Below are 16,148 nucleotides of genomic sequence, written 5' to 3'. Positions count from 1 at the left end.
TTCTGGAGGGGGTGGCGTGGAGGCTAAGCCGCAGAGGAATGCTGCTGCCGCTCGGAGGTGCCTGGTGTGGCCACCCCCTCCCATGCCAGGCTAGGAGGGCTCTGCCGTCTGCTGCCTGGGAGAAGGCAGCACCCACTGGGGGGTGAGGAGTGGGGGCAGCTGGGGAGAGGCCCTCTGGGCAGACGGACAGACTGGTGGACTCTCTCTCCCTGGCATCTAGCAGCCTGAGTCTAGTCTTTCAGACAGGAGCTGTCCCACTCCCATCAGCCTTCTCTGCAGGGTACCCATCCTGCCTCCTCATGCTGGGCCAGCCAAGCCTGGAACACCTCCTCCACATTCCTGAGGCTGGGATCATGGGCGGGGCCGCTGCCTTCAGGACGGCCCTCCTCAGGCTGGCCTTTAGGGAGGAGAGGGTCTGTCTGCCCCTGTCCCAGGGTCAGGGAAGAAAGTCTAGCTTCCTCTACCCTCATCAGCTCCTGAAGGAGGATGCATGATCTCCCCCAGAACGCTGTGCCCCCCATGGTGAAGGGGGCTCTGGAACATTGGAATTCACAAAATCAGTATCCCAGAGTTGATGGGACCCACCTCTAGGTCCTCCTGTCCATCCCCCTGGGCCAAGCAACATTAGAATAGGACCTGTTTAAAGGAGGGGTAGCCAGGCCCAGGCTTTCCAGCCATCATTTCACCCGCACTCCCGGCCCCAGTGGAGTGGGTACCACCACCCTCATTTTCTAGATGAACTGAGGCTCAGAGAACTAAATTGCCCAAGACCACACAGCAGGGAAATAGCAGAGCCTGGGTTCAAACCCAGTCCTTCCTGAAGGCCAGGCTCTTCCCCCCACACCATGCTCTCTGCTTGTATGCCTCCAGTTCCAGAGAGCTCACCCCCTAACAAGGCAGCTCATTCCACCTTCAGACAACTTCAGTGACTGGAGTTTTTCCTTTCCTTAAACTGAAACCACCCCTTGTGACTGCCATTCTACTTCTAACTCAATACCAGCAGGCCAACCCCTCTCTCACTCCAGCCCCCGAGAGAGGTGGGGACACAGATCTCAGCCCTCAGAGCCTCACAGCTTCCAGTCCATAAAACAGAGGGCTTGGTGGCCACCCCAGGCCTGCCCCCAAGCCAGCCTGGGGGCTCTGGCATTCATGCCATCCCGTGTGGTCTTCCCTGTCCCCCCACCCAGGCTGTTGAACGAGAGCGACAAACGCCCCTTCATTGAGGAGGCCGAGCGACTCCGTATGCAGCACAAGAAAGATCACCCCGACTACAAGTACCAGCCCCGGCGGCGGAAGAACGGGAAGGCGGCCCAGGGGGAGGCCGAGTGCCCAGGCGGGGAGGTCGAGCAGGGCGGGGCAGCCGCCATCCAGGCCCACTACAAGAGTGCCCACCTGGACCACCGGCACCCAGGAGAGGGCTCCCCAATGTCAGATGGGAACCCTGAGCACCCCTCAGGTAGGTGTGGCGAGGGAGCTGCCTGGGGCTGGTGGCAGGCCTGGGGGGTGAGCCTGGGCCGTGGAGGGAGAGAGGGCTGGGTGACTGGATGCTCATGCAGCTCTGGGTCCTGGAGAGGGCTTAGTGGGGTCTCAGGTGCTGGGGAGACAGTTGGGCAAGGTGGCCCTGGTGCAGGGCGAAGAGGGCAGGGGAGGCTGTGGGGGCCGTGGGGTGAGAGGCCTGAGGTGGTCACAAGGAAGGGGGGTCAGGACAATTTTGAGAAATGAGGGGAAGAGTCCACTGCCTCTGGTTCACCTCCCAGTCCGACCGGGAGACGTGGCATGTGACGTTGAACCCCTGCCACAGGTGGGCAGACAGGCAATCGTTTCATTCTCATTAATGATAGTGACAGTTAACAGAGACCAAGCCCTGCTGGGTGCCAGGAACTGTGGTAATTGCCGTATGTGTGTGGATGCCTGTGTGAACAGTGTGAAGAGGAGCGAGCTTCTCCCCTCATATTACAGAGGATGGGACTGAGAGTAACTTGCCGTGTGGGAGCATGCTGAGCTCAGGGAGGGCACGCTGAGCAGGGCTCCGTTGCCTTCAGAAGACACATTCTGAGCACCTGCTATGGGCCAGGCCCTGGAGGAGGTGCTAGGCATATAAACCCGGGACGCCAAGGGCCCTCCTTCAACAAGCTTGTAGAGGGAAAAGCAGGAATGAGAGCAAGGTCCCAGGTGAGATCCCGAGGTGACATGACCACTAGGGAGGAGCCTTTCATCTGTCCATCCACCCAGTCAGGTTCTCCACAAACATCCATCGGCCTGCCCAACTCTGGCCACGGAGGGCTCCCAGTAACCCTGGCTGGTCACTATTACCTGTTTGACCGGCAAGGAAACTGGTTAAGAGAAGACAGGTTTGTCCAGGGTCACACACAAGTGACAGAGCCAGTATTCAAACCCCAGAAGATCTGTCCATGGCCTTGACCAGTGCAGGACTCGGCACTGCCACTGGTGTGATGGAGAAGGTGTAGGCCTGCCTTCAAGAAGCTCCTGGCCTCACAAGATGGTGGGTGTGCTCTCTCTGTGACGGGATCCCCAGGCCAGCCATCCCTCCCACACACAGCCTCTGAAGCGTCAGAGCTTCAGGGACACACACACACACACACACATACACACACGCACACCAGCCAGCCATGTACAGAACCACCACGGGGGCCATGGGCTTTCTCTCACCCGCAAGGCTTCAAGTTCACACACCCCTCATCTGTTAGACCTTCCCCAAGCCCCCAAGACAGAGTGGGTACAGCCCACTCTTGTGTCCCCGAGACCTTGCATAACCATCATCACAGCCCTTTTGATGTGTATGGGTGTGTGGGTCGCCCCATAAACCACAAGCTTTTGAAGACAGGAACCCATTTTATTTAGGTTGTGTGCCTAGCACCTGGCCCAGTGCCTAGTGTGGGGCATTAGCATGTGTTTGCTGAAGAAGTGAATGACAACGTGAGCGGTGAAGGGGCAGGGATGGAGCGAGTCAGCTCCCTGAGTGCTCCCCTATGGTGGCCACACAGCAGCGACGCAGAGCTGGGCCATGCTCAGAGCTGGGCCATGGTCAGGGACTAGAGTGAGAGGAGCTGGAACTGAGCCTGGGAAGCAGGGCTGGAGCGGAGAGGCAGGGCCCCGGCAGGCCAGCAACAGTGAGACAGGAGGCAAGAATGATGCAGGCACGTGAGGCTCGGTGAGGACAGCAACCAGCTGAGGCCCGGGGAGCAGCAGAGTAGGGAAGCCCCTTACCCCATGGGCCAGGCCACAGCGGGCCTGCGCAGCTAAGGAGGCATGGAGGACAGAGTAGCCGGAGAGCTGGCTCCAGGGGATCTGCAGAAGAACTTCCCACCAGGAAGTGGTCTCCACAATGCAGCAGGGCTCTCCAGAAGATGGTGACAGAAAGGATCCCTGCACCGGTGAAAACAGGACCCGTCCCTAACAGCGGGAATTTTATAAGCGACTAGGACCACCCTAAGACTCTTCTATAAGCAAATGCAGCTCATGTCATCAAAATGTGCAAGTTCACATGGTCGTCAGACCTGAAGGGGAACCACTGGGGAACTGGGGATCCACTTGTGCCGTATGCCTCCTGACTTTGTCTCCCCCTTTCTCTCTCTCTCTCTCGATCCTCTCCCACCCAGGCCAGAGCCATGGCCCACCGACCCCTCCAACCACCCCAAAGACAGAGCTGCAGTCAGGCAAGGCAGACCCCAAGAGGGATGGGCGCTCCCTGGGGGAGGGCGGGAAGCCCCACATCGACTTTGGCAACGTGGACATTGGTGAGATCAGCCACGAGGTAATGTCCAACATGGAGACCTTCGACGTGGCTGAGTTGGACCAGTACCTGCCGCCCAACGGGCACCCAGGCCACGTGGGCAGCTACTCGGCTGCCGGCTATGGGCTGGGCAGCGCCCTGGCTGTGGCCAGTGGACACTCTGCCTGGATCTCCAAGCCACCAAGTGTGGCTCTGCCCACGGTCTCGCCACCTGGTGTGGATGCCAAAACCCAGGTGAAGACGGAGACCACAGGGCCCCAGGGGCCCCCACACTACACCGACCAGCCATCCACCTCCCAGATTGCCTACACCTCCCTCAGCCTGCCCCACTACGGCTCCGCCTTCCCCTCCATCTCCCGCCCTCAGTTTGACTACTCTGACCATCAGCCCTCAGGACCCTACTATGGCCACTCAGGCCAGGCCTCTGGCCTCTACTCGGCCTTCTCTTACATGGGTCCCTCTCAGCGGCCCCTCTACACAGCCATCTCTGACCCTAGCCCCTCAGGGCCGCAGTCCCACAGCCCCACACACTGGGAGCAGCCAGTATACACGACGCTGTCCCGGCCTTAAAGGGGGCCCTGTCACCACCACACCCTCCTGGGCCCCTCCTGGGTACCGCACCCCCTCCCCAACCTTTGCTCCCCGTTCCTTGCCCATCTCGGGCCTGGTGGCAGCCATGGGGGAGGCCACAGAGGCTGACGGCTGAGGGAAGGCTTTCTGTTGGGTGTGCCACCCTCCATGACCCCACCCGTTCCACCCAGGCTCCAGCCTGGGCAACGTCCTGGGCCGCTAGGCTGGGCCGAGGAGAGGGAGGTTGATTGGTGCCCCTAGACTGAAAGATGAGGGACTGCACCTTCCCCCAGGAATGACCCTTGACCCCAGGACCTGAGAAGGACCCGCTCACCCTCCTCAGGGAAGAGGGGCATCCAGGGTTGGACGGGAACTAGAGGCTTTGCCACTCCTGGGCACGTGTTTCCTCTCACGGGGAGCGAGGGGCCTGACACGACTCTGTGCCACAGCACCTAGGGGCCAGGCCAACCAGAAACCACGTCAGTGCCAGCAGCTGGCTCTGTCTGCACTCGGGGGCCAGGACAGCTCAGAACAGCCTCATGGGGTATGAGGGGGCTGGGGACTCAGTAGGGGTTCTCCACCTCCCCTCCTAGATCCCTCCCCTCCTGAACACAGGAAGGAGTTGACACAGAGCCCCCCCCCCCCCCCCCGATCCACTTCTGTGCCAGTAACCTCATTCTTTGCCTGATGGCGAACAGGAGTCCCAGTCCTCCTCCAGGCCAGCCTTCCAGGCCTTGGGGCGCCTCCCAGGAGGTGAGGCAGGGGCTCAGAAAAGCATTCAGAGACAATTCACAGAGCTTCCTCCCCAGGCTTTTGTCCCAATGGCCTTCATCCCTCGCCAGGCTCTCTGGTCCCTGCTGTCGGCCCCAACTCCCTGAACTTCCAGGATCCTAGCTGCTCAGGCCAAACCCTGGGATCCAGGGGGAGGCGCAGGCCTCAGCACCCAGGTGGCTGGCAGCAGGCTGAAGACACTAAACTCCCGACACGTCCGTCCTGCCCTTGCCTTTTGCCCTTTGCCCCCCAGTGGTATTTGAATAAAGTATGTAGCTGTATCTGCCCCTACTTGCCTGCTCTCCAGCCCTGCTCCCCATGTAACTCATTTACTGCCCCCTCTTATTTATCTCAGTAGCCGCCTCCCCTCTTCCAGCTACTCCAGCCCCTATTAACTCTGCATTACGCATTCCACATAATAAAAGTAAAGGCTCCAGTCACCTGCCTGGTGGGCCTGGCCTGGCCTGTCTCTTGGTCTCTTATCCCTGTACCTGTGCTTCCTCGAATGCTCTCTGGAAGGATCTAAGGTGGAAAGGAAAAGCACAGAAAACCCAAAGGTCTCCTCTAACAAGGTGGGGGCAGTGGAGTGGGTTAGGTTGTGTCCCAGGGAGGTCAGTCTGTGCTCAGGGGCTGAGCTGTCAGATGGGTATCCTGCTGAGCAGGGGCTCAAGCTGCAATTCACGAGAACACCTCGCCAACAGCCCCCCTGTTCACCCAGCAGAGAGGCTGGACAAAAAACTCAAGGGAGGGAGGTCCTGGATGGTGCAAATGGTTAATGTGCTTGGCTGCTAACTGGAAGGCTGGATGTTCGAGTCCACCCAGGGTGCCTTGAAAACTGAGTCATTAAAAACCCCATGAAGCACAGTTCTCTGACACCTGTGGAGCTGCTGGGAGTTGGAATCGACTTGGTGGCAAATGGGAAAAAATTGTTGAGAGGTTGTGGGTGAAGTCTGACGTCTAGATTCAGCAGGCCTGGGCCTTCTCTTGCTGTACCCCTCAACTTGCCACATTCAACACACACATACATACACGTATTGGTCCATTTGGGATCTAGCTGAGTCCTCACAGTGCTGCCCGTTTCTAAACCAAGACCATGGGATCAGACATACAGTCTGCCCTTGAGGGCTTACCTCCCAGTAGTCTTTTCCTTGGCAGAAGTCCAATCTGTGCCAGGGGCCAGGAGCCCCCCACTCACACACACCTCACTGGCACACAGCCCCTGGGACACGGCAAGGTCTTTGTGGTCCTGCCCCATTGACAGCTCTGGTGCTTGGAAGTTTTTCCCTACACCCAGTATCTGTTTGTTCATACAGTGGGAGCTCCCATTTCCTCAGCGTCCCCCAGGCAAGTCCCTGGGTGATACACAGTTAACACACTTGGGCTCACCTTTCAGTTAGTTCGAGACCTCCTGGAGGCACCTCGGAAGAAACGGCCTGACACTCTGCTTCTGAAAATCAGCCACTGGAAACCCTGTGGAGCACAGTCCCACTGTGACACACGTGGGGTGGCCAGGAGTGGGAGCCAACTTGACAGGAGCTGCTTTTTCACCTGCTTTTCACCTGGGGCGGCGGCTTTCAGAGCCAGAGCGGGTGCAGCCCCTGCCCCCTTCTCTGTCCCATCTGGGGTCTCCAGCCCCTCACCACCTAGTCAGGACTGGGGCAGGGGGACACCAAGAGCTCGTTCAGTCCTCCCAGGCGGCCAGACTCCCTTGATCTGGAAGCCAGACCACACGAGCTCTTCGGGCAACCTCCCCAAACCTGCAGGCTTCCGTCAAGCCTGGCAGTAAGGGCAAACCCCTGCCCACCTACAGGGCACCTGCCGCGAGGTCAGACCGCCCCAAACTAAGCTGTTAATTTTTCAGTAGCAAACTGCAGGATTTTATGCGGATCTTCAGCAGATGCCACCTTGTTGGATTTGTCCCGTTTTCCCACCGATATTTGAGCTTTTGGAATTCTGGAGCCAACTTATTATCTCTATGGACCTGTAAACGAGAGTTCTCATCCAAGGTGCTAAACGAAGAGGGATGTGTGCACCCCACGGAACCCCTCCTTCCATCATTTCTGTATCTATCTACCCCACTACATGTACCCCATGTTCTGAGGGAAAACTGTCTAATCAGCTCCGAATCCATCACCCTACCACCGTGTCGTGGACAGTTTGCCATCAGACCTGTGTGGAAAGATTACCAGCACCTTGCTAAAAGATACACTCTGTGACTTCCCCGATCTGCAAGAGCAGTAACCAGCAGAAGGGAATTCGGTTCCTTTGGTGACGCTGAGTCTGAGAGACCCTCTGCTAGCTCCCAAGGTCTCCTGTACTAAGTGCTTTCAAAGTGCTTCTCAAACCTATTCTAGACTTTTACAGATCAACCGGTACCTACTTGACACGTTCATGATTTTTACACCCACCCTTTCTCCTTTATTGAAAAGCAGAACGTGCCCATCTCCAGCCTGCCCGCTGCTCCTGCTGGTGGGACAGCAGCCCTGGCACTGGCAGGGAGAAGGGGGCGGGGTGAGGGCGACATCAAGACACTACCTGCCAGGACCCTGCAACCCGGACTGACTCGGAGACTGACCCTGGGGAGTCAGAAGACCTGGGATGCTCTCTCATCACTGAACGCAAAGGGTCTGGATGTGCCGAGTCGTAATTAACAGCACCTCCTCTTGTAAGGAGAGAAGGGACCAGGTGTTTCTGGAGAGACGATGCCCACACCCTACAACAGACCCCATAGTGGTGGCAGGTGATGTGGGCCTCAAGTCTAAGCTCAGGCCTGGCCAGCTGAGTGGCGAGGGGCTCCCTGAAGGGCGGCAGGGGGACATCCCTTTCTTGTCTCCCCCACACCCTGGCCCTGGGGTTAATCCCATTCCCTCCCCAGTCCCTTCTCTCCTCCTCTGCCCCAACCCCACCTCCCTTTAATCACATCTGATACTGAGCGGCCCAGCAGGAAACAAAGAGGCCATTTAGAGAAATGGGGCCGAGACAGTGACCCCCGTGCTCTGGGGCGGCTGCCTGGATGCCAGCACAAAGGCGGTATTTCAGAGCTGAAATTTCAGCATCCAACTTGATTAAAGGATTCCACAGGCCTGGAGGAGGTGGAAGGGGTATGAGGCCACTGCTCCCTGAATTAACCCTTCTCCAGACCAGAGAGCACCCCAACACTCCGTGTGGGTGCTCCTCACTCCCACCCTGTCCAGGGCACACCTCGGCTTGCTCAGCCCTGGAAGGGGGCGGATGGCAGTGAAGGCCAAGGCTGGACCACTCAGGGAGCCAGCTCTCCCCTCAGGCTCTGGTGGCATCAGTATCTGCTCGTTCCTGATTGGTCTTACCTCAGGTCAGGTGAACAGGGTGAAAAACAGGCCCCATGAGCACCCAATGCTGGTCCCCCAAGGCCGAGGGAAGGGAGTGCCAGCCCTGATTCAGTCCAGACCTCGACCCCAGGAGGCCTTCCTGCCCACTGCCATCCTGGCACCCATCCCAGTCAAAGCCTCAGAGCACAGGGTGAGGGGGAAGGCGGGGAGGAGAGGGTGTGGGTGTGGCTGACCAGAGGGCCTGGAGGACGACGTGTGTGTGGGCAGTGGCCTGAGCAGCAGTGAGGACAGAGGGGGCAGAGGCAGGCAGGTGCCCCAGGCCTGCTCCAGCTGCAGACTTGCCCAGCAAGGCTCTGCCTGGGGAGGCGGGAGATGGCTGCGTCCCCACGCTTCCTGCTGGGGCACTGCTCCTGAAAGGGGATCCGAGCTCATGATAAGAGGCTCGAGGCAGGTCCTCAGGAAACAATGGGTGGCTTGATGAGACCTGCTCTGTGATACTCCTGAGAAGGGAGAAGCCCCTGCAGCCAGTCCCCACTGGAGAGGAAACTGGGGGTTTCCGTGGCAACCAGCTCCCTGGGCACAAAGGCTGGTCTGTCTGCGGGGAAGGCAGCTGAGGTATCTCCCCTGCAGCAGCCTTTGCTGGTGAACCAGGAGATGGAGGGAGGGGTGGGGTCCACAGGGGCAAGAGCCCCAGGTGGATCTTAAAGGGCTGACAGTCACAGGGCCAGTGGGACAGATCGTGCTCCAGGCAGCCAGGCAGTGACAGGGAGGCAGCGGTCACAGACAGGTGGAGATGGACAGGCTCGAAAACGGAATACTTTACTATTTACACGTGTAATGAACAGAGTAGAGACTGAGGGTGGGGCAGGGACAGGAAGGCTGCTCCAGCTCAGTCGGTGATGATGAGCTCGTCCACCCCCCAGTCTTCATAGCTGCCGTCTGGCAGGTAGCGACGGATGATGATGGGGATCTTTCGGGCCCTGCGGTGGGGAGAAGTCACAGTACATGAGGGCTGGCGACCCCCCCTCGGCAGCAGAAGGGACAGATCGTGTGGGGCGTGGGGGAAGAGCAGCTCTAAGGAGCATCGTGGTGGGACAGATGAGTGTACTCCACAGGAAAGGATTTAAAGTAAGAAGGAAGTCCCTGTCCTCCGAGTGGGGGACAGGCGACAGTGAGTCTGGAAGGCTCTGCCACCAATGGCAGTTGGAAGAAGGGAAGGCCCCCGCAGTGGGGAACAGGTCCATCCCGATGGTGAAGGCCCCCGCAGTGGGGAACAGGTCCATCCCGATGGTCAGAGGAGGGCCTGGCTCAGCAACACCGCCCCTTCACCTGACCCTCCTTCCTCGCGTGGGCTAATCCTGAATGAACTAAGGATCTTTAGAACAAGCACCACTCTCTCCAGCCAGCACATGGAGGGTGAAGAGGACCCCCAAGGTACCCCCCAGGCCCTGGAATAGGGAGCCATGGTCTGGGTGACTTACTTGAGCTCCTTCATGGCGATGAGCAAGGGGTCCGTCTCCCCTTCCAGTTCCACCATCACAGGAGCGCACATCCTGTGGGTACAGGGATAATTGTTAGGGAGACTGCCAATACTGGGACAAGGCCCACAAAAAGTGAGGGTGGGTCACTTCACAAAGGGGGGTGGGCATCCCAGCCCTCACCTGGAAAGGGCACCTCCCAGCTAGGTGGGCATGGGAGGGGTGCAGTGCAGAGGCACTGCCACACACCAGCCACCGTGAGGGCAGCAGGGTGGGGGACAGAGTTCAATTCTTCATTTCAAGTCAATTCAGTTAATTTCTCCCCAGCTCTCAGCACCCTCACTTGGTAACAGAGAAAGCAAGCCCTGCCCTGCCTGCCCGCCAGCAGGCTAGTGTTTACCAGATGCTGCAGGCACTTCCCCGTGCTTCACATCACTGCGCACTTGAGGAACGCATCACTTTCATCTCTACTGCTAAGGCACAGGCAGGTCAGCAACTGGCCCAAGGTCACAAAGTCAGTAAGTGGCAAAGCCAAAGTGGGAACCCCACATGCTCCAGCTCCCACACAATGACAAAGGTGCTGTGAGAGTGACAAAAGTCAGCTATCATCATTTCCCCACGTGACATCCGTGATGTGAGCGCCCCAGGGCCTGTCACAGACTCTGGGGCCCAGAAGCCAAGGCAGAGTGTCCCAGACAGGAGGGGCAGCACGTGCAGCCACACCGAGAAGCCAGCCTTCAGCAGCACCCAGCTCTCCTCATTCCCCTCCTGGCTTGTAGCAACGAACCCTCGGTGGTCTCGCATCCCTAGCCTGGCTGCCTCCACAGTGCCTACAATCCTTCCACGACACCCATGGCCATCAGGCCAGAACGCAACCTGCTCATGCCCACCTTTCTCGCATCTTCTCATGCTACCCCACTACACATACCCCTTGTTCCAGCCAAACCAAACGACATGGCTCCCTGGGCACATCCGGCCATTTCCCCGTATGTCCTCTTACAAGCGTCTCCTCTCCTACAAGCGTGGGAGAGGCTCCAGTGCATCTACCCAGAAATCTTGTGCCGAGTCCTCAATGCCCGCACTCACTTGGCACATGTTTCTCTTGGCACCTGTCCCACCACGCTGTCACTACATGTCAGATGTTTTCCACAACAGACATCTGGCCCACCATGGGGGGAGCTCAGCACACAGGCCCTGCTTGGTCCGATGCTCCACAAACACCTCCTCTAGGGAGGCGCCCTTCATTTCTCCAGCTCAAGTTTACACTAATGGACCCCAAACCTGGCAAATCATCAGAAGTAATAGGAGCACTTGCTAAAAATAGAGGTGAATGGGCCTGAGACTCTACAGCTGCAAAGCCCCACAGGTGATGCTGGTAATAAGCCAGTCGAGAAGCACTGGTTCACGCCAAACTCATTACCTCTTATTATTAATATTTTGATTTCTATCATTCCCAAAAGCCTGAAAATTCTCCAAAGGCAGAGACCACGTATTTAACTTCCCCGTGGGAGTTCCAGAACACTTAATTGTGCTCATGAGGAACCTGCACATAGGCCAAGAGGCTGTCATTTGAACAGAACCATGTTGTTTACAATCAGGAAAGGTGTGTCAGGGTTGTATCGTTTCACCATACTTATTCAGTCTGTATGCTGAGCAAATAACCAGAGAGGCTGGATTACATGAAGAAGAATGTGGCATCAGGATTGAAGGAAGACTCATTAACAATCTGTGACACGCAGATGACACAACTTTGCTTGCTCAGAGTGAAGAGGACCTAAAGCACTTACTAAAGGAGATCAAAGACTACAGCCTTCAGTATGGATTACACCTCAACATCAAGAAAGCAAACATCATCACTACTGGACCACTAAGCAACATCCCGATAAAAGGAGAGAAGACTGAGGTTGTCAAGGATTTCATTTTACTTGGACCCAGAATCAACCTCCATGGAAGCAGCAGTCAAGAAATCATATGACACACTGCACTTGGCAAATCTGCTGTGAAAGACCCCTTTAAAGTGTTTAAGAGCAAAGATGTTCTACAGGGAGGAAGCGGAAAGACAGCTGTTGCACTGTGGGGAATTACAGTCAATGTCATGAAACAACACGTGTATGAACTGCCATATGGTAAATGAATTTGCTCTGTAAATTTTCACCCAAATCATAATTAAATTTTAAAAAAACTGAAAAAATTAAAAAAGGCAAAGATGTCACTTTGAAGACTAAGGTGCACCTGACCCATGGTATTTTCAATAGCTTCATATGCACTTAAGAGCTGAATAGTAGATAAGGAAGACCACAGAATTGATGCATTTGAATTGCAGTGTTGGCGAAAAATGTTGAAGGTTCCATGGACTGCTAGAAGAACAAACAAATCTGTGTTGGAGGAAGTAGAGACAGAATATTCTTTGGAAAGGAGAATGGCCAAACTTCATCTCTCATACTTTGGTCATGTTGTCAGAAGGGACCAGTCCCTGGAGAAGGACATCATGCCTGGTAAAGTAGAGGGTCTGTGAAAAAGAGGAAGACCCTCAATGAGATGGACTGACACAGTGGCTTGCTTTGGCTCTCTCATGTCACTCTAACAGAAAATACCACCAATATGTGGCTTTAACAAACAGGAGTTTATTCTCTTACAGTTTAGGAGGCTAGAAGTCTGAGTCCAAAGTACCAAGCTCTAGGGGCTGGGTGAAAGCCCCTCAACCCTGGGCTTCAGCTCTGCTTCTTGCTCCCAGCCCAATGGAGCTGAAGGCATCTCTTAACTCGGGCAGCTGCTGGCTGCTGAGGATGGCAAACCCAAGGTCAACAAAAAAAATGGCACAGTCTCAAGATTACCAAACTACATGGCAGGCCACTAGTTCAAGTCCAGAGATAGTCTCAAGATCGACAGGAAACATAGCAGGCTACTGAATGAAGACTTGGCTACAGGTAGGGTCCAAGCATGCCAAAAAGCTGCAGAGACCTTTCTCAAAACCTCTCCTTATATGCTGGAAGCAGACCACATCCCTTAGCAGCTGCTCAGCTGCTCCAGTAGATTCTACCATGGAGCTGATTACCAATCCCATCATAGGGAATAACTACATCCAGCTGCCCAGCCACTCAAAACCAGGCCCAGCCAAGGTGACACGTAACCTTAACTACCAGATGGCTGCAACAATGGGCTCAAGCATAGCAACACTTAGGAGAAGGGTGCAGGACCAGGCAGTGTTTTGCTGTTTTACTCAGGGTCGCTATCAGTTGGAACCAACTGGACAGGACCTAACAACAACATATCCTCTCTGTACAGGGTACGTTAAATACTTTACAGTCTCATTTGAGGAAGGTACTGTTTTTATTTCTAATTCTAAGGCACAGGCAGGTTAGCAACTTACTAAAAGTCACACAGCTTGTAAGTGGCAAAGCCAAGATTTGAACCCCACATGTTCCTAACTGCAACACCTCTCATGCAATAACAAAGGTATTATGAAAGAGACAAATGTGAGCTACCATCATATTATGATTTAATAAAGTGTATTAATACTTCCTAACTGGTGCAAGACCGGGCAATGTTTTGTTCTGTTGTACAAAGGGTCACCGTGAGTCAGAGTTGATTCAACGGCACCTAACAACAACATTAATACTTTAACTTCCTCTATACCCCTTCTCTGTACATAAGGTCACTATAAGTCAGAGCCAACTCAATGGCACCTACCAACATACCCTCTTTCAAGGAGCTTTGGTGGCACAGTGGTTAAGGCGTTTGGCTGCTAACCAAAAGGTCAGCAGTTCAAATCCACCAGCTGCTCTGCAGCAGAAAGATGAGGCAGCCTGCTTCTGTAAAGATTACAGCCTTGGAAACTCTACAGAGCAGTTCTACTCTGCTACAGGGTTGCTATCAGTCGGGATCAATTCAATGGCAACGGGTTTTTGCAATGAGATATCCTCCCTCAATAACCACTTAAACTTTCCCAAAATATAAACCCTCAAACAGTGTGGCACGCTGCTGTCCTGCCGTGCACAGGCCCAATTTCTTTCGAGACAGGAGTGTTGGAGAGCATCCACTAATCCAGCACCAAGCATGTGCTTGTGATGTGTGACTGGCTCCATCTCAGCTCCCAGTTAACACCTGGGCGCTGGGAGATGAAGTCTCTGAGTATCTTCACATCCCCAACAGCAACCTGAAGCAATGTGTCGAACCCAGGCCTCCAAAACTAAACGTGTCCACATCCAGTCAGGAAGTGGATGTGATTAGTAACATCAGCCACCAGGTGGTGCCAATGAACCAAACTCAAACTTACAAAAACTATCCAAGTTGGCCCAAAACAAACAAAACAAAAAAATCCAAACTCACTGCCACTGAGTAGATTCTGACTCATAGTGACTCCCTTATCTTTCCAAAGCAGTAAATCTTTATGGAAATAGATTGCCCCATCTTCCTTCTGCGGAGCGGCTGGTGGGTTTGAACCACCAACCTTCTAATTAGCAGTCAGATGCCTAAGATACTGCACCACCAGAGCTCTTCATCCAAGTTTGTTCAGCATCTACCAAGTGCAGTGTCACTGGCCAGGTGCGAATGGTGCAACATACAACTCCACTGGCCATGAGCTTACAGCCTGGCTGGGCTGCCAGACCGCTTCCTGCTCACCTTTCCAGTTACATTCCTTAATCCAAGGACGTACCATGGGACAGAGCTGGACCATACCTTACTCCCACTTGATGCCCAGGTGCTATTTCTTCCTGTAAGTGGAAACTCCCTGTGGCCAGGGGTCCAGCACAGAGCTTGGCCCACAAGGACACCTTTTCAGTGTAGGGAGAGTCTGTTTCCAGGGCCTGGCTGGGCAGAATTGGGAGAGGACAGAAAGAGAGCGCACACTCACGCGATCTGGAGGGCCCGGGTGCCCAGCACGCGGGCTCGCTCGTACTTGGTCATGTACGGTGTGGTGATCCGCTTCTGGTTGGCCTGTGGTCGCTCCCCAGAGGGCAGGATCTCGACGTTCTCCTGGCCTTCCTGGATATCCAGGCAGAAAAGAAGGAAAACCAAGGAGCCCTGGTGGCGCAGGGGTTAAGCACTTGGCTGCTAACCAAAAGGGCAGCAGTTCACACCCACCACCCACTCCACAGGAGAAAGATGAGGCAGTCTGCTTCCGTACGGCCTTGGAAACCCCTGAGTACAGAGGAGGGAGGCTAAGGCTGAAGACTGACCTCCTCGGCATTCTCCAAGTCGTCGAGCCCTTCATCCTCCTCCACATCATCAAAGTCATCACCATCAAAACTGTACAAGAAAAGAGGACTTCCAGTAAGATGACAGAATAGACAGACAAGTGACACAAACCCTCTTCAACAGAGAAAAGACAAACCAATGGACAAAGATACAGAAGATAATCCTGGAGCCCTGAGCTGTGAAAGGAGGTATACAGAAGTGGATTAGGCATCATCTAGTAAAAAAACCTGAATGAAAACAGTGAGTACAGAGACGGTCAGAGCAGTGGCCTGTCAGCTGCTCTGACAGGACCAACAGCCTGAATATTTCCAAGTGGTGCTGGGACCTGAAAATTGACCTAAAGATCAGCTTTGGTCACCAAGAGCTGCAGGGATGACTGCACTGGTGGCCTATGACTAGGAAGGGAAACTGCAAGGGGAGAGACAACCTGAGCTGTGGACTTTCTGCTGTGCAGAGGGCACAGCCATTTTCAATGTCTACAAGCAGTGGCCAATTTTGGATATTTAAAGTGACAACATTCCCATTCAGATTCTAGGGACCTAAGAATAGGTTCCATTTGCCAAGGATGACAGGGGCATACAGGAGGCTAACAATGGGAAAGGAGACAGGTGGTGAGTGTATAAGTGCTGCCAACTAGTGAACAGAGGAGCACAGCACAGTACCCTGCTTACATAGATAACATCCAAACAAAACAAAGAAAATGAAAATCATGGCCAAGTCACTCCAACATACAATCACCAATTAAATATAAACACAAAAATGTCACAATGTCTAGGAGAGAACAGAGCATCACAGTCCACACAAAGAAGCAAGATAAAGCAGGAGAAACAATGAACCAGGACACAAACCCAAAACACATCCCTGAGGAAGATGCAGCATTGGAACTCCCTGATAAGGAATTCAAAAGAATTATATTTAGGTACCTTGAATGGACTGAGAGACAGATCGAGGAAAACACTGACAAAATTAAGGAAAACACAGAGAAAACCCTAGAACAATTTCAAAGACAATACAAGAACAAAATGACAAAATAAATGAAAAATTAGAAATGATACAAAATCTACAGAT

General features: G+C 54.5%; 2 protein-coding genes across 2 annotated transcripts in view; one reads left to right on the top strand and one right to left on the bottom strand.

Moving 5' to 3' along the window:
- Nucleotides 1-4,324, top strand: part of SOX10 (SRY-box transcription factor 10) — a 109,739-nt gene extending 105,415 nt beyond the window's left edge. Inside the window, exons 6-7 of the mRNA XM_007941753.1 lie at nucleotides 1,188-1,456; nucleotides 3,621-4,324. Of these exons, the coding sequence (XP_007939944.1) occupies nucleotides 1,188-1,456; nucleotides 3,621-4,324 (973 nt within the window). The remainder of the gene's footprint in view (nucleotides 1-1,187; nucleotides 1,457-3,620) is intronic.
- Nucleotides 4,325-9,292: 4,968 nt separating this feature from the next.
- POLR2F (RNA polymerase II, I and III subunit F) overlaps nucleotides 9,293-16,148 on the bottom strand; it is a 15,387-nt gene continuing 8,531 nt past the window's right edge. The window contains exons 2-5 of the mRNA XM_007941659.2: nucleotides 15,062-15,131; nucleotides 14,737-14,867; nucleotides 9,885-9,956; nucleotides 9,293-9,383 (exon numbers count right to left, since the gene is read on the bottom strand). Coding sequence (XP_007939850.1) covers nucleotides 9,293-9,383; nucleotides 9,885-9,956; nucleotides 14,737-14,867; nucleotides 15,062-15,131 — 364 coding nt within the window. The remainder of the gene's footprint in view (nucleotides 9,384-9,884; nucleotides 9,957-14,736; nucleotides 14,868-15,061; nucleotides 15,132-16,148) is intronic.

Source organism: Orycteropus afer, unplaced genomic scaffold (genome assembly GCF_000298275.1).
Source record: "Orycteropus afer afer isolate SDZICR_OR568_19922 unplaced genomic scaffold, OryAfe1.0 scaffold00083, whole genome shotgun sequence".
NCBI classification, from domain to species: domain Eukaryota; kingdom Metazoa; phylum Chordata; class Mammalia; order Tubulidentata; family Orycteropodidae; genus Orycteropus; species Orycteropus afer.
The sequence above is the reverse complement of the archived record's forward strand: the minus strand, read 5'-3'. Positions and strand labels throughout refer to the sequence as shown.